Below are 23,194 nucleotides of genomic sequence, written 5' to 3'. Positions count from 1 at the left end.
ATAAAAGAATCTCTCGATTTGAAGTTGCCTTTCTTACATATTAATAAACGTTTTCTCATATTACACTTAAAACTAAAGGACTAGACTACATAGATATGTATTAATATATAACATTTATCTAAGTTTGAAAGATTTCAAACATTGAGCTATCTTTTATAATATTGTAAATATACACAAATTATATATACTTATGAAATTTGACACTCTGCAAGCGTATAACAAGGCTGCAAGCGGAAAATGTTTCAATTCGTCTCTTGCCTCTCAATCAAAATGTATCAATGTTGCCGCCTTGTTTGACTTCGCATCATTCAGTATCAGATACCACAGCATTTACTTGATTAGCTTACCTGGCGAAAGGCTTGCAACACCTCCTGCCGCTGACTAAAGTGCCTGAAGAGCAGGTGCAGTGCTCCCGAAACCAAAGGCGCATAATCATGCATGATCAGGTGCAGCAGCACACGTAGAAAAGTGCGTCCACCTTGTCCATCCAAATCCAAATTGGCGGCATCGCTGCGTTCGCAATCGAAGATACCCTCCGCCTGCACTCCAATCGATTCCAGATCAATGTTCTTCTGACGCGCCGCTGCCGCTGAAGCAGCCGCTGCGGCTGCAGCCATAGCTGCCTCGGCGGCCGCAATCTGCTCCGAATCTGTGGTGCCAGCACTGGCAGGCGGCGTCGGTTGTGGTTGCTGCTGTGAAGGATCCTCGTTGACTGGTGTGGTGGTAGTTTGACCCTGAGCAACCACTTCAGACTCATCGAATTCACGCTTGAATATCGACAGCAGGCAACTGATTCTATAGTCGAGACGCACGTCCAGAATGAATTGAAGAATTTCTATAATCTTGAGCTTAGTGTCCATGACCAGCGGATATTCTTTCATCAGCTGCGAGACAGACTTGCGTTGCTGCAGCGCTATAGAGGGAGCCGCAATCGCTTGACCAACAGATCCTAGCGCCAACGATGTCATCACTGTGCTCATGTCACCAATGGAGCGCAGCACGCCGCCCTCAGCTGCAAGAGGAAAGCACGGGTTAGCTTAAAGACATATTAAACAACCATCAACGAAGCTTACCATCGTTATTGGTCTCCTCATCGACAGCTTGTCATTTAGGAGATGCAGAAAACTTACTTAGCTAACTAATCTAAAGGGATTTATTAGATCCCAAAACAAACTACTCACAATCAATATCCGTGTTTACAAAGGCGCCACCAGTTGTTGTCTCTGAAACGCAGTCTAGAATGGAGAGCAGCGTCTTGGTCAAACGCAGCAGATCGCTGAAACTGTAGAAGCCAAAGTAGATCAAATCTCGGGCTAGTTTTACGACCTGTAGAAGGATACAAAAATTTTTGTTAAATTTGCTTTAAAAGAAATTTGTTTAAGGCTCACCTCGAAGGTCAGTTTGTTCTGTTCCTGATCCGTAAAAAGCCACGCCTTGGTCGCCACATTGCACAGATAGTTCTCTACAAATGCAATAGTTGTGTTGAATTTGGCACGACATGCCTGTTTATTCTGATCCGGCTGCTGATTCTTGCCATCGTAGCTAAGCGAGAGTCACAAGTTTAGATTGTTAACTTAATTAGGATAAAGCACATTACTAACTCCATTATGGACATCTTGGAGGGTATTTCACTCCAAAGTCGCGCATATTTCACAGGCGTCACAGGCTCCTGCGGATCACGATCGACATGCATGTGCAACATCAGCCTGCAGAAGGAGGCACGCAGCTCATATGGCATAGTTTCATCTGACATGCATCTAAAACAGAAGGAAGAAGGATTAGCAAATGTTTTGACAAGGAAAGAATATGGTACTCACTTTAGTATCAAATCAATGTCTAGTTGGGGCGACAGTCTGTTCAGAGCCAGATACTGACGATTGAGGCACATGTTGGAGAACAGATTTAGTTGATGGCGATAATAGTTTAATATGGCCGCTTCCTGTTCACAGCCATCGGCTACGCAGTTGGCTAGATCCGCCATCGAACGCGAAGACTATACAAGGAATGAAAATATGTTTAATTAATGAAATGCAAAGTTGATGAGCTGCCTTGCTTACCGGTTGACCCTTCCACTGCAAGTGTATCTCGTATTTTTCGCCTGGCGAAATGGCATCGTCGTCATTCAAGCTCGCACTGTCCCAGGTGGTGGTGGTCGAAGTGGACTGCACATCGGAGCGATCCTCATCGTCGCCAGCAACTTCAGTGAGCGTGGCTAAGCAAACATCCTCCGAGGCGCCTTTGTAGCAACGTACAGCGGCGCCACCACGTAACGCTTTCACTTGTGTATCGATCAAAATGTCTACATTCTTGTCGCTGAGCACGCTCTTGCAGATCAGCTCCTGGGTGACGGCAATCGCTTTGCGATTCGAGACGCACAGATCGGAGAGGTAGTCGAGAAAACGCGAGTCCCAGTTGTGCATGTTCTTGCGCACCAGACCCACAAATGTCTCGATCTCTGCAGCCGTGATGTGCTTCTCCAGCAGCTTGCGATTGTTGTGCAGCAGAGCTGTGATGGTGTCCTCGGCGAGTATATCGTAGCCGATCTGCTTCTGCATCAAGCCAAAGTGTTTGGCTATATACTCCTGATTCTTGCGATAGTCCTGCTGCGAGAGACGCAGTATGCGATAGCACAGCCGAAAAATGTTCTTGTAGGGACTGTTCTTCGGATCGCTGAGCTCGTCCAGTCGCAGAAATGGTCCATCGCCTGCAGTGTGCTCCTGGAATGGTCCCTGGAGTATCTTGAACAGCTGCTTGAGAATGTATTGCTCGCGAAGCAGCTTCTGCCGATCGCGTATCGGATTCTTGATGGTAAACTCCAGCGCCTTGGTCTTGTTCTGTTCGTTCTCCATGCCCGCAATGAAGTAGACAATGTCCTGCAATAGTGAGATTAACGCACGTCGCTCATTGATCGAGATGCTGCCATTGTCCAGTTTGCTAGTGACAGTGGCCAGCACTTTGCAGGCATCATTGGCAAAGTCCAAATCACGCACTTCCACTGGGGATACAGGTATCAAAGCGAAGGCCTCTTTATCCTCCTTTATGGGTGAGCAGCAGACCTTTGACATGACCGGCTTATCGTCATCTGCATCGATTGGTATGGATGTGGCATGAACCCAGGTGTTGGAGCAGATGTGTTGCAGACGCACATAGCTCGATTGTGGCACAAGACTGTCCGGGCGCGCCATTGTGGTGGCATCCAGCACAAAGACGGAGGCAATATCCGCGGAATATGGCACAGATACAAGGCGATACTGTTTGCCCTTCGGTTTGTCTATTAAAGTAGAAAGATATACATAAATTATAAGCACAATGCGATGTCTAATGTGTGACTTACCATTCATTGTGGAGTTCATGGTGCAGCTGAGTCCCGAGTCCTGCAACAGCGATTCGTGCACATTCATTGGCAGCACACCAGCAGCTACATCCAACTCAGATTCAGCAGCCAGATAATGGCCTGTGGCCAAGTGCTTAAAGCGGTACAATGAGTTCCAGTCGCCTGCACCGCCACGACATGAATCGTGCTGCACCACCTCGATCTCCCAGAGCGCTTTGCTGCTCGTTGCCGCCGTGGCGCTGGTGCGTCCTGTGGTGCGCAGGAAGACATGGTATTGCTTCTTGTACTCGTCCATCGTAAGGAACTTCTCCTGCTCGGCGTGAAAGAGTCGCACCACATCACCGCCCTTGAGTATGTGCTCCTGATTCTCCTTGTGCTCCATGAACAGCGAGATTTTCCACGATGTCGATGAGTTGAGTACGTTTACCTCTTTACAGCCGGGATTATCGGGCAGCTCGTAGTTGGCAGCCACGTGCAGATTCTGTTGATCCGCATTCACCGGGCTCAAAATCACTTTATCGCCCACCACCACATAGTCGCCAATGGAGCGCAGCTTGTAGAAGGGTTTGATGTAGAACCAAGAACCTTCATTGCCATTGGCATCTAGATAAACACGCATTGCATTTTTTTCCAGCAGCGATGGCAGACGCTTGTTCACCGTCAGATACTTGTTGGACTTCAAGTGGAGCAACTGCACCACAGCGCGTCCATATTGTATAAAGGTGCCGAGTAGCTTCTTGTTTTCGGTCTCATTCTGTTTCTTCTCAATCTCCGCTGCGTGCTAAAATAGAGTAAAGTATTTAGTTAATAATATTATAGGTTATTAACCATTCAAACTTACATGCAATCGCTTTAGCAGATTGGGATCTGTATTGGAGCTGGCTGATTGCTTGGCTGCCTTCCAGAATTGCTTCTGTGCGGAATATCGATTCATGGGACATATTTTAATAAGGCAATCTGTAAAGTAAAATCCAAGTTAAATGAAGTGCGCTTAAATTAAGTTAAAGTTGCAGTATTTACCTCGAAACTTTTTGGGTGGACAACTTAAATCTCCCGCCTCGGGACACACAACCGTTCGGTCATCCACCAAGCTATGGGAGAGCAAAATACGAGTCAGTTTATTATATATGAAAAGAATTAAAACTTCTTCTTGCTAAGTGTATGTTTATCTAGGCTAAAGTTTGGCAGATTTAAATAGAGTGAGAAAAAAGTTACGAAAATATCTTAAGAACTTTTGGCTATTGTGAGATTATTTACAATAGAGTGAGAAGAAAGCTATTTGAAAGAAATTAAGTGGTTTTTTGTATTTATTGAACTACCAGCAATCAACACGGAGCGGAACCACATATAATCCTTGGGTTGAGTACATATTGGCATTGCTCAAATTTAAACGAAAAGTTGGGGAATAAAATAAATATATTACTTTATTTGCAAGGAATTGTCTCTATGTTTTATAAAGCTTTTTCTTAAATGTGTCCCTCATTACGTAAATAATTTAAATGTAAAGTATAATAGAAATTCTTTATGAAGTGAGTTGTGTTTTGAATTAATTTAAATTAGGAAAATAAAAATATAGTACTTGAAAAGACATTTTCCAACGCAAAATATGTTCAGCCTCTCAAGAAATACTTAAACATAGTTATGAATATTAAAAGAAGATACCTAATGCAATTTTCTATCAACCCTGAATCAATTACAAAGTACTCTTGAGGCACATATGAGTGGCCCTTCAATTGCTCTATTAAGACCATCAAGAATACTAAAAGGTAAGCCGTCGTTGCCTTAAGGCAGTGTGCAACAGTTGGCGGAGCACTCGGAGCAGTCTGTCAATTGAAATGTCATAGAGTGCAAGTACGAGTATGAGTACTTGTTCTGAATGAGTGGTGAATGTGAGTGTGAGTGCGAGTGCGAGTGCAAGTGAGTCGACTACAAGTGTCTGCGACGAATGGTACTCACCCGAGTGTGCTCAAGAAACCGCACACGCTGCCCTCCGCATAAAGCGAAACAATGTCGCCCAAGTGAAGGAAGCTCGCCGAGCCAATTATATTGTCGCCCATGATGAAACGCGGCGCGGAGAGGGGGGAGGGGTGTGGAGACACGTGCTAATAGCGTATGCTAGTCGCTAGTGCGTGATGTGTGTATGTCTCTCTCTCGTTCTCTCTCTAGGGGTGGGGTTTAGCCCCCTCCGATTCCTTTCTGTTGTTTGCTATTGTTTTGCTTGCGGCCGGTTATACGAGTTAATTGCACAGATTTGTCGTTGTCCTCGTTGTGCTCCTTCGTCTTCGTCCTTTTGCTTCTGCTGTGTTGCGTATCCTGCGCGAGTGAAACGAAAAGAGAAAAGAATAATAACAATATTAATTATAATAATAACAACATAATGCAGACATTACAAATCACATGTGCTCGCTATAATTATATTTCATAACCGGACTATAATTAGTCTGCAAAGTTATCGTAGCCTTATCAGTAGCTTTACTGCCGTTGACCCACAGTGCGTATGAGCAACGTGTCGCTCCACTAGTTGAGGGGTGTGTCGATATCTGAATTATGCATAAATCGCAAAGAACAAAAATATATTTCTGTTGTGGTTTCGACCCCAATATGGTCTCTATACATATAGAGAAATACCCTTAATATAGTCATATCTATTTTGGAACACTCGTTGCGCGCATTAATCATTCAATTGATAAGCAAAAAAATATATTTGTGAATTAAATAAATTATAAACAGTTTTCGAAATGATCTGCTATAATTAGCAGTCACTTTAATTTAATGTTTTAAACTAATTTCGCACGAATTCAATCATTTAATTTATTACCTTAAAGAATGAAAAAAACACAAAAGCAGCGCTGCCAACTTGGCGTTAAAGCAATGCCAACTTATCTGTATCACTTGCAGTTTTCATGTTTATCGTTTATCTTCAGAAACTTTCAAGGAAGTCCAGTGAAATCGAGCTAAAAGCGTATCTCAACTTCAACTTGACTTCCTTGACTGTCAAGTCAAGCACTTTCCCATGTATCCTATGCTCATACAATATGTATCTTGTGCTCCCGAACTATAAGGACACTCTTTATGTGGGTGGCGTTGCTGGGGTTGATGACAGTTGTAATGTACAGTTTCGCATTTCAAATATGTAAACTTGTCGTTTATTTTAACGATTTTCAGTTGTATCTGCACGACATGCTTTTCATTTTTATGATTTGTCACTATTGTTCTCAGTTAATGGCAGCATTACAACTGAAACGAAGGATAGGAATATGAAAGAAGCAAATAGTAATGGCTTTTATTGTTTCAAAGACTTAATGCTGTCATACCGCATTGATTTTAACAGCATTGTTGAATTGCAAATGGAATGCTTCTTTGATTTAAAGAGTGATATTTTTTCAAAGCATTATGAAATCAATTGGTTTCTATTCATCTATCGTTGCTCTGACGTTCAAGAGTTCCCATAAATAAATATCAGGTATTTGGAAGTAACACGTTAATTACAAGATCCAACAGAAAAATAAACATTGCCTCAAGTATAACAAACAAGGGGAGAATTACGATTGAGAGTGACGAATTGGAAGATACCCTATTATTAAAAAGGACTGCTTAATAATAAACAAAAAATATTATATAACTTTAAAATGGCATTTATACTTTCATACTCGTGAAAGTGTGTAATTAAATTGAGTGTTTAAATAATATAGTCAAGTTTTAAAAATCATATAAGCTATTAGATAATAAAATATTTAGCTGGTTTTTATAGACTCTATGAATCAATATTATTATCCCCCTTTCAAAACTTGCATCACTCTTTCTAGGGTATATGAAATCAATAAAATACATGAAATTTCCGGATTCTATTTGTTGATATATTAACTATTTAATAGGTGATTATTTTGTTTTGGGTCAGTCTCCGACTGATTTGTACGATTTATTGTGGCCACTGCCCAAAATGTGGTGCGTTATGGATGGAGAAATATTCGGAATATCCATTTGATATTATGCTGTTTGTTATTGTTGTTGTTGTTGTATCCACACATGTGTGTGGCAAGCACGACACTTGCATAATAATGAGTTGGTAGAGCTTAACTTGCGTATACACATAATTGGCAATAGATTTATTTGACAGCTCGACAACTGTTGTAATATGACAAAATTCCAGGAAGAAGGCTGCTCGCTAATTAGCATAAATCTCTAGGCCAAAAGCTTTCCATCAATTTCGGATGCTTGGGCTTCAAAAAGGGAAATTAAAATTTCATATTTATGTGCACACATCCTTCCTTTGGGGCACGGCCCAAGCGAAAGGCATTCAATGAATTCCCAGAACGTGAAAGTAGAGAACAGGCACCGAAGGCAAACAAAAGTTTTCCCTGCCAGTCACTCGTAAAATGTGAGTGGCAGTGCCCCATGGGGCAAGAGTTTCTGTGTGTTTGGCAGGATACTAACCTGAGCACATTGTTGGGCTGTTGGGTTGTTGGGCAAACGGAAACGGGAAAAGCGAATTGTATTTGTGCAAAATGTGTGTTTTAATCGTGTCAATGTGCCAGCTGCAGCGGCAATCACACATCAATCATTCATTCATTCACTTCGGCATTTGTTCACTGATTCAATTCACATTCCCGTACAATTTTCACATGCTTTTTTTTTGTACGGCGCCGACTACGATTAAATCAGTTCACAGCCATGAAATGTGTGCATTAATTTCTTATCATAATAAATTATACACAAATATTCTACTTTTTCTCTTTCACTCTACAGTAATTCTCTCGCCTGTTCTCTCTCTCTCTCTCTATCTATGCCTCATTGTTTTTTGTGGCATCGTTCACAGCTGTTGGACAATTAAATAGAATTTATTTAATATTGCATAAAATTTAATTAACAAGCAATTCAATCAAATATCTACACACACCCACACATAGCGCCTGTGCATGTGTGTGTGTAAAGGAGCGATGAATACACATGACGAGCAGCAGACATTTGCCTACAATTTTTTTTTAGCTTACGGATGCTAGCACACACACACACAAATACACACACAGCGTTCACTTGACTTTATTCGCCAGGTGTACATTTTCATGCTTTTGTTAGAAGAAGAAGAATAACCACAACACTTACAAATATCTTCACCAAATTTTTTCAGATGTAAACAAAATCGCGGCACAGAAAAAATCGTCGTATTTATTTTTCGCTATTTTCTTATGCATATATGTTTTGTTATTTTTTTTTTAGTTGTTGTTGTCGTTTGTTTTTCGCAATGGATTTTACGTGGATTAGAATAAATAAGCAAAGCTCATAAATAATTGATGATTTTTTTCTGGTAGTAGCTAGAGCTATTTAAATTTTTTCTTATTCGGATTCGGATGCTTCGCGGCGACGAGAGGAGGCGAAAACGTTTTCAACGTTCCGAGAGAATGCCGACGGCGACCCACAAAAGGCCAGCGCTCAAATGAGAATGCTGGAAAAGCTCAAGTGTCGAGTGGCTCGCTGACAAAAGCTCAGGCGAACGCACAAAAAAGCTTTGCTCAAATGTAAGTCACTGGGTTCCGGTTGATGTTGTTGTTGTAATTCTTGCTCTCACTCTATGTTGAGGGTGTAGCTTTCTGAGTGCTTTTTCGCACACACAACAACTTTTGCTTTCATTCATGTGTATTTTTTTTTTCCATGTTCGTCTCACACTTTGCTTTACGCATCAACGCTGCAAATTAGCTTTCTTAGTTGTGCATTAGTTTTGCCTTCCTCTCCCACTTCCGTTCTTTCTCTCGACTTACGCTTTCTTTCGCTTGAGTGATGAGAACGCTGCTGGCGCGTGTGCAAATTTGATTTGATTTGAGGCAAGTTTCGTCAAAGCCGATGACTTTGCATGCTCATTGAGAATGCAATTGCATTTTCCGGGTCAGGGTCACGATTAACTTTAGACCTGTGCATCAACAACTTTTCTCTATTCCGCCGCAAATCAAATGCCTTTAAGCCTGTTGCTTATTTACGAGTGTCTTCCTCTAACAAAAGATGAGCAGTTGTAGTGCTAGAGACTCAAGAGAGTGCTTAAGTAATAAATACAAAAAAAGAGCTGCTTTAGCTCAAGGTCTGAACTTTGAGCGCGACTCAGTGATATTTGCATTCTTAGAAAAATGGAAATTGCCTCAGTACAAATACAGAAAATGTTTTCCTTTTTTTTTAATTTAAGCTCATTTTCATTGTTAACAACCTTGCGACATTGATTGACCTAGGCGCATAAATTGTATGTATGCTCAGAGGAGAAGCAGAAGCAGAAGAGCTTTATTATCGGCCGTGTCGAAGCCACTAATCCAATTAGACAAAGTACACAAAAAATGCAAATTAAAAACGAATCAATCTGAAGTGGAATTAAAAGCACTTAACAGTTAGTCACACTCATACTAACAAGCAAGTATGAAACTTACTGATAAAATCAATTGCGTGCGTCGACCGCAAATCACAACAACAGCATAAAAAGCGCACATAACAAAAGCGCTACAAGTGGCCAATCGACGTTGAAGTAGGCAGCGACGTTGACAGCGGCAGCGACGTTGTCGGCGACTGCGACGCTAATGAACGCACGTGAGTGAGCTGAAAAAAAATCAGCTGAGCGACGAACGAAAACAACAAAGCGAACGGCGTGCAAAACAAAAGGCAAACTATTTGTTTACATGTGCAGGGCGCAGGCGTAGCGCAGCTTTCGTTGAGCTTGCAAAGCTGCTGCCACAGTGAAAGCTGCTTTTTGGCAACGCGAAAGCTTCGTAAGCACAGGCAGAAAGTTCATGTCGCCAAAGGGATATTCTTCAGTAGCAAAGCGTCGCGCAAGGCGCAAAGTTGTGACCCAAGTAGTCCAACTTAAAGGGCGGAGAGCGAGCGACAGTGAGGCACAAATTGCCATTGAGTGTTCATTGCGTGGCGACGGTGCGTATGAGCTATTGGTTGAACAATTCGCGGAGTGGAGGCTGCCAGTATCATCATTGGCCGCCCTACGTGTGTGTGTGTAAAACGATTGTTGTTGATAAAATGAAAAGCTTCTGGTTTAGCAAAACTTCTAATAAAACAAATAAGAAAAGCGAAAATAGAACAAGCGAAATTAAAATGTATGTGGCTCAAGACGAAATTAAACAGTGAAAGTTTGTCAAAGTCTTTGACCAACAAAAAAAGAAGAAATTCAAGCAAGAAGCATAAAAGTTCTATGTGCCAGCAACTGTGAGTGTGTGCGTGTGTGTGTGTTCGTGAGTCTCTGTGTGTGTATGTGCGCGACAGCAAAAGGAATAGAGAAAGCAAAGCATCCCGTAGGAGTGGCACACATACAAAAGTGTTTGCATAACTTAAGGCGACCCGACTCTCTGTGCCTACAAATACATTGAAATACACACATACACACACACTACATAGTTGGTATAAAGCCAATATAATTTGATTAAAGTCATGTCCGAGTCGCAGCACAAAAGAACTGAGCGACAAATATAGGACGAATGCTGCTAAGCATTGATTCATGTGAAAAGTAAATACAGCAACAGCGAATATTAGCTGTCGATGCGCCAGGATATTTTCTTTTTCTTTTTTTAAAGGCGTGGCTGCTGACAGGCATCCTGTCACAGGTACATCCTGTCGGTTTCCGTTGCAAATATGTTCATAATTATGACACAACAGCGAGCATCCCTTTTTTATACACATTTTATTAAAGTAAGAATGACTTAAGTGGCTTTTTTTTAAAATAAATTTTGCATCACTTGGTCATTGGTCGTCTGGGTTGCCAATAAACAGCTTAAGGATCCACTCAATTCAATGATGCGCAGCGGAAAAAGGGAACATATGTTTAGCAATTCGTGTGTGAAAATTTAGCAAAAAGAAAAGACGATGCTATTGTTGAATTTGAAATACTCTGGTGCACACGAACTGACCGGCATAAGGGTCCTGGCATAATGTACATCCTTTAGGCTGTCATTGTGTTCTTGAGTCTTTCGAAAGTTCGTAATACCCACAGATCAGCAATATAAACATAAGTATATATAGACTAACTTTCTGCACACTCTCACACACACTTGCACACACGCTCAGGCCATTCTTGGCTTGACAAAGTCAGCTGAAACGCAAACGCTTTAGCAAATGGTCCTCCGGTTGCTCCTTGTCGTCGATGCCGTTGTCGTTGTCGTTGTCGTTGCCTTTGCCGTTGTCCTTCGCCGCTACTTTATTGGCTTAGGCAGCTTTCGAACTAAGACGAACGCACAATGAAAATGGGGGATATAAAGGTTAAAGCAACAGGAGCAAAGAGGCGAATTTCTAAAGTTTTTTAGGCATTGATTGAAGCTTTTGTGTTGTGCGACACTTTTGGGGAAACTGTTCCCCCTCTTAAAATTGAGACTGTATTACCCCAGTTGATCCTTCACTTGTAACCAGTCGCCCCTGAGCGTCATAAAACAATTGACGTTTATTTTTGGTAAATTCAATTAGAGCAGTATGTGAGTATTTTCTGAAAGGACGAAAATTTGTGCAGCACATCCGGTTTGTGTTGAGCATGAGCTCAAGGATATCCTGCCAATTTGATTGCATCCGCCATCGGGCCAAATGCGATGAGTATGTCAGCGATGAGTTAGAGATGATAAATTCAAAAGCCACATGCAAGTCAAATGATTTGCCCTGTGCACCTGTTGGCGGATATTTTCCTATTTAGTACTCGATGTCAATTGAATCACAATTTCACAATCAAATCCACAATGTCAACAGTTATTAAAGTTTTGCGAACAAAAATAAACGCCAGCCGCAAATTTAAATTGATAACAATGCATCATGAAATCAATGGAAAAAAATACAGGGTCATTCAGTTAACAGATAATGCCGATTATTCGCTGACTATAGAGAAAATGTTCTGAATAATTAATGCAATTAATTTTATCATTTTTAATAACTTTGATTTGGTGTAACAAAAATACAGAGTTAATTGCAGTTCGTGCTTAAAATGTTTGTATTCCCAACAAACTTGTAGATTCAATAAAACCCTCATAGATAAATGCATTGTTTTTAATAATTTTTAAAAGCTGTAATATTTCATTTAATTTTATAATACTGTCAGGAATAAAGATTATGGAATTTACTTTAATGTTCTTTTTCTATAGCAAAAGTTATTATTATAAGTTGTAAAGCAAAAAGTTATAAACTCTTTTTTTCCTGGCTGTCACCCTGTATGATGTAAATACGTATGCACACGTTTTTCTATGCATAAATATGCTTTTATATAGCTCTATATATGTATGTATGTTCGTTAGTGTGTATCTGCATGTCAGTTTGAATTACATAAAAGCCACCGCTGTCCGCGGCTTGCCAGTTTCAATCAGGTTCAAAAAAACACAACCCACACATGGCACTAATATCAACAATAACAACAACAGACATAACAACAATAACAACAAAATACCAATTAAACAAAATGTAAGCCATGGCACGTTCGCCATGTGAAAACATCACAACAAAAGCAACACATAAACGACAACACAAGTCCTCAGAGTTTTGGAATGAGCAAAAGAGCGCAACAAATTAGCGCCAATGTCTGGTAATACAAACATATATATATGTGGGGGATATACTTATTGTATGAGTCAGAGCAGCGGTGATGGCTGATTCCCCATACTGCAGTTGCGTATGGCTAATCAACTATTTATAGTCCATCAATAGCGAAATAATGCAAATAACATACATGGAGAAAATGCATTTATTCCATAGACACCAAAAATGGGTTTACAATGCACCTCTATAGAAGACTTTCAAGGCCTCAAATTATTACGTAAACTATCAAAATATCTCTTTCATAGTCTAACAAATTACTTATAAGAATTCAATTTAATCGACGCCATTACACAGCATTTGTTTCTAATTTTTCCGAATATAGGCAATATTTTAATGATTTCGAAACCTTTACGTAAAATCGGCCACAATCAATTATTATTTTATCTATAGTTCCGCTTATTAATTTAATAATTGATTTTATTCACGCTATTTATCCTTTACGCCAAATTCTCTCTCAATTATTCATTGATACATTTATTTATTTACAGTTTTTATTATCAATTTTCAATTCGATCTAGATTCTACGGCATTTATTTCTCGTTATTCCGAAAGTAAACAATGTTTTATTAGATAAATACCAAATATAGAAAATTTACCACAATTGTTACTATCCATAGTCATGGTTCCGGATATTCATTTTATAATTGAATATAATCTACGGCATTCCGCTGTATCTCCTATTTTTCTAAGGTAAACAACAATTTTCAAAATTCCAAACTTTTACGTAAAATTTTGCCACAATTATTGCTTGAAATATCTCCTTAGTCATATTTCTACATTTCAAACCAATAATTAAATTTCTTCTACATGCTGCAGCAATTATTCCCCATTTTTCTAAATGTAAACAATGATTTTATAAACTTTGATATTTTTCTTAGAAAACTTGCTTTGATTTGCACAATTTTTATGTAAATTGTTAAAGAATTCCCCACATTTATGATAAAGATCTCATCTGAATCAAGATATACAATAAATTTCCTCTTTAATTACTTTGAAGGGCATTCAATTGTAACAGTTTCAGTTCCAGTTCCAGTTCACGTTGGGTTAAAAATATTTGTATCATTTATTTATAAGATAAATTGTCGTTTAACTTTTTATGTTGATTGGGCATATTGAAGTAATGCAGACCCGCATCTCGTCAAAGGCAAAAAAGGCATTTTTGTTGCCGCTCAATTGATCTGCAAATTATGCACATAACTATGTATAGTCTATATATAGTCTTCACACACATAACCACATAAATCAGATATTACAAGTAGTGGATGTGTGTGTGCGTGTGTGAGCTTCATGCATAACTCAAAGTGCTCTCGATGGCTCAGTCATTGATTTTCGCTGAAAGTTTAATTGAGTCGTCATCGGCAGTTTGCTGTGGGTTCTGTCTGCGTGTGTGTGTGTGTGTTGTGTGAGAGTATTTACGAATCTTTGTGTGTGCATTGCGAATGTAAGTGGGTGCCGTTAAAAATTCTGCAATGCGCGTAAAAATGTTTGCGCCGCGCGAGCTCGAAAAAAAAAAATTAAAACAGAGAAGAAAAGTTGAATGCAAACGCGTGCTGTCGCATCATCATGCATGTGGCGCCATCTGCCCACCCCACACAACAACTGCAACAACAAGCTTCGCTTCGTTTTGCGTTGCTCTGTGACAGCGGCGACCCCCTCACATGAATACGAAAAGCTCTCTTTGCGCTCGCTCTCTTTCTCGGTGGCTGTCTGCTATGTGGCGCTTAATTAAGCACGCGTCTGTCTGCTGTAGAGTGAGAGTATGCGAGAGTGAGAGGGTGTTTGTGTTTGTGTTGTTGTTGGGAGTGTTTGTAATTGATTCTGAATAGGCAGCGAGAGGTCGAATCTTTTTGCCGTTGTGCTGCTGTTGTTGCTACTGTGATTTGTCTTCAATTATTCAATGTGAAAGCAAACTTGTTTTTAGCAATTAGCCACAATGCCTCTTTTATGCTATCAAAGACTTTTACGGTGACCTGGTTGAAAAGTGCAGCGAGCCCTTTGAATGCCCATAAAACATGCAACACTGTCTGGGCGTGTGTAATGAGCCCAGTTGAGCCACTCCAACAGGTGGAACGGGTTTTTATAGGGACACACACACACACACACACATACATGTGTGTGGAATGTATAGCAAATTGAGTAAATTGTCGTTATGTACTTACAATATCAGCAGCAGCGTTTTGTCGTATTTTATAATCGAAGCAATTGTGCGCAGCGTTGAGATTTCTTTTCACAGATATATTCACATTTTATTTTTCTTCTTTCGTATTTTTTATATTGGTAACTGAATCATCTGATCAATCACAGACATAAGTAATATACATATATTTATATATGTACTTGGGGGGAGGGAGCACACTGGCAACTAGCTCGTAAATCGAATAATTTTATTGCAAATTAATTTTTATGGGCGCACACTCATAGAGACACACACACACACACTCGACTCGAAAAGGCACTTGAAAGAACTCAATATATTTTTCACCTTGAGTACGCGCACTTAACCACAAAAAGCGCAAAGGGGAAGCAGAAACAAAAACGGTGACCGTATACAATAATAACAATAACAATGTTTGAGCAGCGACTGCGGCAGCAACGGCGACGTCGTCGTTGCTATTTCACAGTTTCTGTTTCTGTCAATGAGCAAAACGCAAAAAAAAACACAAAAACACGCGACAATAATTCCGTGAAAAGCAACACAGAAGACGTTGGATACAAAACGTTAGCCGACAATTACTGCCCCCGCCCCCGCAGCACACAACAACCACAACAACAACGCCAAAAGTCAACTTTTGAGACACCAAGTTGGCCGTTGGCCGCAGCTTGAGACAAGACAATGACTGCGACGTCAGCGTCGACGCAAGCAAACAACAAATCACACAATAATGCACAAATTTTCATTTACAATTTTCACATAATTCCATGCATGTTTTCGCTTACGCCAATATCAACACTTGAACCTTCAATAGGGCCATGCACTTTTTTAATAATTTAAAACACAAATTAACAGCTTAAATAGTAATAAATTGTGATTTTCAAATGCGATACGTTTTTATAATTGTGCTTGCGTAGCGAGCTGCGCGATAAGGAAAAACCGCGGCAAAGCGACACGCGACAACATCGACGACTGAACTGAGTGCGAATGAGCAACAAGTGTCAAAAACATATGATCGTCAAGTTTTCAAAAGTCTGGCAGCACTGGCGTCAAAATTAACATATGTAGCTTAACACCATAGATGGGGCAACGCTATGCATACTCACGATCATTACTGGCAACTCTACCTGCGGTTGGCGCGGATTTAAGAAAGATAATTTCCATTTTAAATGAAAAGCACTCAACACATAACATATTTTAATTGCAGAAAATGTACAGATCTTAATAAATTGAGAGGGAGCTTGTGAGATTGACGCGCACAGTTTACATTTCCCCAAAGTTTGTAAATAACAAAAAGTCCCCCTGCAGCAATATGGCTGCTGCATTTGTTTATCGCCTGCTTTTGTCTGCGGCATCTATTGTTAATGTGCTGCCGATTGGAGCACAAAGGCATACAGCTTCAGATAATCCCTCGACATACAATATAGGCGGTGTATTGAGCAATTCCGACAGCGAGGCTCATTTTCGCACAACAATAGCGGTAAGCGTATTATCCCCTAAATGGATTGCCAATTGCCAATGCGCTTTCTCTCTCTCTTCCTTCATTCTCATTCCCTACAGCATTTGAATTTCGACCAGCAGTATGTGCCACGCAAGGTTACCTATTACGATAAGACGATACGGATGGATAAGAACCCAATTAAGACCGTATTTAATGTCTGCGACAAGCTCATTGAAAAACGTGTAAGTACTAAAAGCAAGAAAGTACAATTTCTCAACTGCATGTAGTTGGCAGAAAGACAGACAGACTGGCAGGCGCCAATGCAAATGCAATTACGGTGCCATTTCCCCTGTTGAATGCCAGTCGTGCTGGGTCTTCATTTTAATAATTCAAAAGGAAATGATTCGGAAATGAGTCGATGACAAGCGGTAATTCGGCCGTGCATATCACACACAGAGAGACGGAGTCGTCCAGCAAAAATCCGAGCAAAGTAAACGATGAGCGATTTAATATAGTCATGGTTATGAATTCTTGATTTGGTGTGCTTCCACATGACGTAAGGCTGTTGATGTAATGAGCAGGCTATATGCGAATTTTAAAAGTGAAAGTGAATTTTTTTATGACGTGCAAATTGTTAACAAACATAATAGAAATGCTTCATGAAGTAACTTAACAATAATAACCTCTGGGTTCATTAATCAAACATTTCCTAGTACATAACTCAGCTGTGTACACCATTCGAATCAATTTGGAATTGTGCTTCCATGCCGACGCAATTGTCATTTATCATTTGCCACCCAAGATGTGGACGCTTTTAACCTTTCATTACACACTCTGGAGAACGAATCAGTGTCAGTTGAGAATCGTGGCGAGGCGAGTGGAGTCGAATCGAGTCGATTCGACTTTTTGTCGTCTGTCGTCAGGTTCTGGCAACAAATGATGTACATATATTTTGGCAGTCAATTGCAGATCCTGGCAACGCCCAATTCGATTTACACTTCCGCTTGTCTGCCGATTGTCGATTTGCCTCTGGCTCCCCCCTTTCTCTACCATCACCTGTCGCATTGCTCATTTCCATTGATTTTGTGTCGCTTTTCAGGTCTACGCGGTTGTTGTGTCGCATGAGCAAACCTCAGGCGATTTGTCGCCAGCAGCTGTGAGCTATACAAGCGGTTTCTATTCCATACCCGTCATTGGCATATCCTCCCGAGATGCGGCCTTCTCCGACAAGAATATACACGTCTCATTCCTCCGCACTGTTCCCCCGTACTATCATCAGGCGGACGTTTGGCTCGAAATGCTCAGTCACTTTCTGTATACGAAGGTAAGCGAAATGAGGACCAGACCAAAATGTTCTGAATTATGATTTGTTGACATATGGCATTGTCATTGCCATCGACAGGTAATCATCATTCACAGTTCTGATACGGATGGACGCGCCATTTTGGGTCGCTTCCAGACCACATCGCAGACCTACTATGATGACGTTGATGTGCGAGCAACCGTTGAATTGATTGTTGAATTCGAGCCAAAACTGGAGAGTTTTACGGAGCATTTAATAGACATGAAGACGGCACAGTCCAGGGTCTATCTTATGTATGCGAGGTATGTAAATGACCCTGCAAATGGAGAAGCACAAAAATTAGTTAGGGCGTCGACCAAAAATATATGGAAGGGACATTTGGTGACCCTTTTAAGGGCTTTCTCCTAGCTTTGATAATTTATTGTAGGGCGTTTCCTAAAAGTATGCTGCATAAAATAATCAATAGAAATGTGAAACTCTTTAAAGGGACTTTCTGCTTTAATTCTGTATTTTTGTATGAGTTGATAAATTATGTTTCTTATTAGTTATTCAATTTTGTTTAATTGGAGTTTAAGCTGCAAATATGTGAAGTGCACCACGGTTTTTAGCATTCTTGATTTAATGCCATAGCTGACAGGAATATTTATTTAATTCGGATGATACACAAAACTAATTGAATAGACTTATGTACTTCTGAAAGGAATTTCCGCTGGTTATGCGATAGTTTAAAATTTATTTATAAAAAACTGCCATTGATGTTTCAAGTTATAAACAGTATCGAGTTATATTCAGTAAACTTTATTCAACAGGAATATTTTTTATTTTTGGCGTAGCCTAGAAGTATGCAACACAAAACTTATGAGCTTTAAGGAATTTCTTCTAGTACATTTCGTTATTAAAAATATAGTTTGTTGTTTTGTTTTCTCCTTTTTTTTTGTTTTAAAGAAATGAGTACATAAAGTAGAAGTTCTCATAGATTTAATAAACTGCCAGAGCTGTTCAGATTTTTATGCATTTGTAAAGCTCTGTTGGCTGGCAGGCTTATTACATGACACGGCCATTGTGTCATGTCCCCGAACATGAATGATATATTAACGAGAGGCCATTGTTGTATGTTCTGCCCGCAGCACTGAGGATGCGCAAGTGATATTCCGCGATGCTGGCGAATATAATATGACTGGCGAGGGACATGTGTGGATTGTGACGGAGCAGGCGCTGCATGCGGACAATACGCCGGACGGAGTGCTTGGCCTGAAGCTGGAGCACGCCCATGGCGACAAGGGACACATTAGGGTAAGTTAAGTGTGGCTGGGACAGTGGCTGACAAAGCGCTTTAATTATGAATCATAAATGATGCTGGCCATGTAGGATAGCGTTTATGTGTTGGCATCGGCAATTAAGGAAATGATTTCAAACGAAACTATAGCTGAGGCGCCTAAGGATTGTGGCGATTCGGCGGTCAATTGGGAATCAGGTGAGCAACTAAAATTGAGAAACAAAAAACCGATGCAATAATTTAACCTCTCGACAGGCAAGCGTCTGTTTCAGTACCTAAAGTCTAGAAACATAACGGGAGAGACGGGTCAAGTGGCCTTTGATGACAATGGCGATCGCATCTATGCGGGCTACGATGTGATCAACATCAGAGAGCGTCAGCAGCAGCACGTTGTTGGCAAGTTCAGCTACGATAGCGTAAGTTAAAGGGAATTTTATAGGTCTTCCTTTTTCATTAAGTTGTTTTTATTGCTCCAGTTGAAGGGCAAAATGCGCATGCGCATCAACGACAGCGAGATCATCTGGGGCGGTAAACAGAAGCGCAAGCCGGAGGGCATCATGATACCCACTCACCTCAAGGTGCTCACCATAGAGGAGAAGCCCTTTGTCTACGTGCGACGCATGGGCGACGACGAGTTCCGCTGTGAGCCTGACGAGCGGCCCTGTCCTCTCTTTAATGCCAGCGATGCCTCAAGTAGATAACTACAATTTTCAATTGGGAATTATTTAATTAAGAAATATTTTTTGGTTTTTAGCTAATGAGTTCTGCTGTCGCGGCTACTGCATTGATCTGCTCATTGAGCTGTCGAAGCGCATCAATTTTACCTATGATCTAGCTTTATCGCCCGATGGCCAATTTGGACATTACATACTGAGGAATAGCACTGGAGCTTTGGCCTTGCGCAAGGAGTGGACGGGATTGATTGGCGAACTGGTCAATGAACGTGCCGAGTAAGATCTGTTGCCTTAGACAGTGATTGTGGATGCTTCTAATTGAGCAACATGTTTAACGAGTGATTGTTTTTTTTTTCTCTTTTATTTTTAGCATGATCGTTGCACCACTAACCATTAATCCGGAGCGTGCCGAGTACATTGAATTCTCGAAACCATTCAAATACCAAGGCATTACAATACTCGAGAAGAAACCGTCCCGATCGAGTACTCTTGTGTCTTTCTTGCAGCCATTTAGTAACACGCTATGGATCTTGGTAATGGTGTCGGTTCATGTTGTGGCGCTCGTCCTCTATCTGCTCGACAGGTGCGTAATAACTGATTCCTATTTCCCCCCTCCCCCCACCTCACACACGCACACAAACCCAGTGATACTTGCCTAAAGGGAGGAATGGATGATTTGATGAATATGCTCGTTGCATTTGGCGGTTGAAACGCAGCGAGCAGAGCGAACATCCTCTCGTTGCAATTTTTTACACTTGTCACCCTGTATTCTAAAAGTAGAGTCATGTCTGTTTGTCCATCTGAAGCTATTAGATCAACTACATTTATTGAGTTTGTTGAAGAATACGCCAATGCATTCTATCACTTTAAGGAGTCACAGATTAGAAAAGATTATTAGCTACTTTATGAACTACATTTATCGAGTTTGTTGAACAATCCGCCAATGTAATCTTTTAATTTCCTGAGGAGTTACAGATTAGACTATTTGTTAATGTCAAATATACCTAAATGTTAAACGATTTATGAATTTCATAACTAATTAAAAAAAGACAAAAAAAAAAATTAAACAAATAGTATTTTATTATCAAAAGAATTTAATTAATATTCATTAAATAACTAATATTCATTAAATAACAAATTTATAAATTAATGATGATTTGTAAGAGTTTCATAGTGATTCTATAGTACATAAAAATAAATGGATTATATGTTAATTAACTTAACTCAACTTTAAATCTTTTCTAAGATATTATATATATATATATTATTCGGTGAATGCCCCGCAAATATTATAGGGTGGCGAGTATTCGCAAGTCGAGCACACTCGACTGTTCACTTTCTATGTATGTTTACTATTCCCACGACATCACTTGACCATGGTAGAAGATTTGTATGACAAAATGTATATTGTGTTTAACTCACATGGACTCTCTAATACCGCCTATGTAGATTCTCACCGTTTGGACGCTTCAAGCTCTCGCACACGGACAGCAACGAGGAGAAGGCCCTCAATCTCAGCTCTGCTGTGTGGTTCGCCTGGGGTGTGCTGCTCAATAGTGGGATTGGTGAGGGAACGCCGCGCAGCTTCTCGGCCCGGGTGCTGGGCATGGTCTGGGCCGGTTTTGCCATGATTATTGTCGCCTCCTACACTGCCAACCTGGCTGCCTTTCTCGTGCTCGAGCGTCCCAAAACAAAGCTGAGTGGCATCAACGATGCACGCTTGCGCAACACCATGGAGAATCTGACGTGTGCCACAGTCAAGGGGTCATCGGTGGACATGTACTTTCGTCGGCAGGTGGAGCTCTCGAACATGTATCGCACCATGGAGTCCAACAACTATGTGACCGCCGAGCAGGCGATTCAGGATGTGAAGAAGGGGTAAACGTTTTGCCAGCGAAATTGCAGAAATCGCTCTCCTCCATCTAGCTGAACAAAAAACCAAAAAAAAATAAAATAGTCGCATGATTTTGGCACCACCAACCACAACAACAACAACTCCAAACTCCAAACTACAACAACAACTCGAACTCGAACTCCAACCAACTACAACAACAAATCTCACTTTCCACTCAATTCAAGCTCTCTCTCTCTCTATTTATCTCTCGCTCTGTATTTCTCTCTTTCTCTCTCTCTCTATTTAGTAGCTATATCGTAGTTAATCGTAATTGTATTCGTAATCGTATTGACCCCCAACTTCCAACTATAAATGTTTTCTATCAACTTTCCTCCTTATATGTTGTATTTCTTTGCGCTTTCAATCTCGTTCAGCTGCTCATGAAATTGATTTGTCTTTTGCAGCAAGCTGATGGCTTTTATATGGGACTCGTCGCGTCTGGAGTATGAGGCTTCCAAGGACTGTGAGTTGGTCACTGCTGGCGAGCTCTTTGGACGCAGTGGCTATGGCATAGGATTGCAGAAGGGTTCACCCTGGACAGATGCTGTTACGTTGGCCATACTCGAGTTTCATGAAAGTAAGTTAACTATGGAACACAAACCTTCGTTAGCTAACTAAATTTTTGTACCAATGCTAGGTGGCTTCATGGAGAAACTGGACAAGCAGTGGATCTTTCATGGTCACGTGCAGCAGAACTGCGAGCTGTTTGAGAAGACACCCAATACGCTGGGACTGAAGAACATGGCTGGCGTGTTCATCTTGGTGGGCGTGGGCATTGCTGGAGGCGTGGGGCTCATCATCATTGAGGTCATCTACAAGAAGCATCAGGTGAAAAAGCAAAAGCGGCTGGACATAGCACGCCATGCCGCCGACAAATGGCGCGGCACCATTGAGGTAACTCTTCACTTCCCTCCTGAATTAGACAACTCCATCTAATATAATCCCTCTTTAGAAACGCAAGACGATACGCGCCTCGCTGGCCATGCAACGTCAGTACAATGTGGGTCTGATGGCATCCCATGCACCTGGGACCATCAGCCTGGCGGTGGACAAACGTCGTTATCCTCGCCTGGGTCAACGTCTGGGACCGGAACGAGCTTGGCCCGGCGATGCTGCCGATGTGCTGCGCATACGGCGACCCTATGAACTGGCCAAATCCGGATTGGCACCGCCTCAATTGGGTCTGGGAAAGACGCGACCACAACAGAATCAATTGCCACCGCGCTACTCGCCCGGTTATACCAGCGATGTGTCGCACTTGGTCGTTTAAGTTAACATTTTGAGCTGCCCTTTGGGCAAATAGCAAAACAAAACCTAAGATAGTATTACGATTACGATGAATATGAATTATCGCCAACGATTATACATCGCAATGTGTCCCATGCTCAATACCTGAGGATTTACAAAGCCAATTGAGAATTTATACCTAAACATTGCATGCCACTAATTTGCTGGGACATTAATCAAGCACTGGGAGTCCACTTTAAAGCAGAGTATTTTAACTTTAACATAAGTTAGTATTTTAAAATACTAACTCTCTTTAATTTCATTAAATATTCATATCATTCCCT

General features: G+C 40.9%; 2 protein-coding genes across 2 annotated transcripts in view; one reads left to right on the top strand and one right to left on the bottom strand.

The window, feature by feature from the left end:
• The window catches only part of LOC117576871 (inositol 1,4,5-trisphosphate receptor), a 23,293-nt gene extending 7,286 nt beyond the window's left edge, over positions 1 to 16,007 (bottom strand). Inside the window, exons 1-12 of the mRNA XM_052008182.1 lie at positions 15,786 to 16,007; positions 15,043 to 15,249; positions 5,291 to 5,647; positions 4,355 to 4,425; positions 4,176 to 4,291; positions 3,335 to 4,115; positions 2,058 to 3,271; positions 1,818 to 1,993; positions 1,602 to 1,757; positions 1,389 to 1,542; positions 1,182 to 1,326; positions 348 to 1,012 (exon numbers count right to left, since the gene is read on the bottom strand). Coding sequence (XP_051864142.1) covers positions 348 to 1,012; positions 1,182 to 1,326; positions 1,389 to 1,542; positions 1,602 to 1,757; positions 1,818 to 1,993; positions 2,058 to 3,271; positions 3,335 to 4,115; positions 4,176 to 4,291; positions 4,355 to 4,425; positions 5,291 to 5,391 — 3,579 coding nt within the window. The 5' untranslated portion in view covers positions 5,392 to 5,647; positions 15,043 to 15,249; positions 15,786 to 16,007. The remainder of the gene's footprint in view (positions 1 to 347; positions 1,013 to 1,181; positions 1,327 to 1,388; positions 1,543 to 1,601; positions 1,758 to 1,817; positions 1,994 to 2,057; positions 3,272 to 3,334; positions 4,116 to 4,175; positions 4,292 to 4,354; positions 4,426 to 5,290; positions 5,648 to 15,042; positions 15,250 to 15,785) is intronic.
• LOC117576872 (glutamate [NMDA] receptor subunit 1) lies at positions 10,137 to 23,194 on the top strand. The gene is made up of 15 exons (XM_034261973.2): positions 10,137 to 10,237; positions 16,243 to 16,515; positions 16,596 to 16,718; positions 17,576 to 17,800; positions 17,879 to 18,081; positions 18,907 to 19,072; positions 19,148 to 19,253; positions 19,311 to 19,471; positions 19,532 to 19,748; positions 19,810 to 20,005; positions 20,100 to 20,312; positions 21,179 to 21,607; positions 22,028 to 22,200; positions 22,261 to 22,517; positions 22,576 to 23,194. The coding sequence occupies exons 2-15, from the start codon at positions 16,348 to 16,350 to the stop codon at positions 22,891 to 22,893; spliced, it is 2,955 nt and encodes a 984-aa protein (XP_034117864.1). The 5' UTR covers positions 10,137 to 10,237; positions 16,243 to 16,347; the 3' UTR covers positions 22,894 to 23,194.

This window comes from Drosophila albomicans, chromosome 2R (genome assembly GCF_009650485.2).
Source record: "Drosophila albomicans strain 15112-1751.03 chromosome 2R, ASM965048v2, whole genome shotgun sequence".
Lineage (NCBI taxonomy): Eukaryota > Metazoa > Arthropoda > Insecta > Diptera > Drosophilidae > Drosophila > Drosophila albomicans.
This window is presented reverse-complemented; position numbering and strand designations above follow the sequence as displayed.

What these genes read in the sequence shown, in the direction of transcription:
- LOC117576872 (XM_034261973.2), top strand. Translation starts at nt 16,348, where the DNA reads ATGGCTGCTGCATTTGTTTATCGCCTGCTTTTGTCTGCGGCATCTATT. An exon ending in ACAAGCTCATTGAAAAACGT is followed by an intron (nt 16,719 to 17,575) that starts GTAAGTACTAAA and finishes GTCGCTTTTCAG; the next exon opens with GTCTACGCGGTTGTTGTGTC. An exon ending in GCAAGTTCAGCTACGATAGC is followed by an intron (nt 19,472 to 19,531) that starts GTAAGTTAAAGG and finishes TTATTGCTCCAG; the next exon opens with TTGAAGGGCAAAATGCGCAT.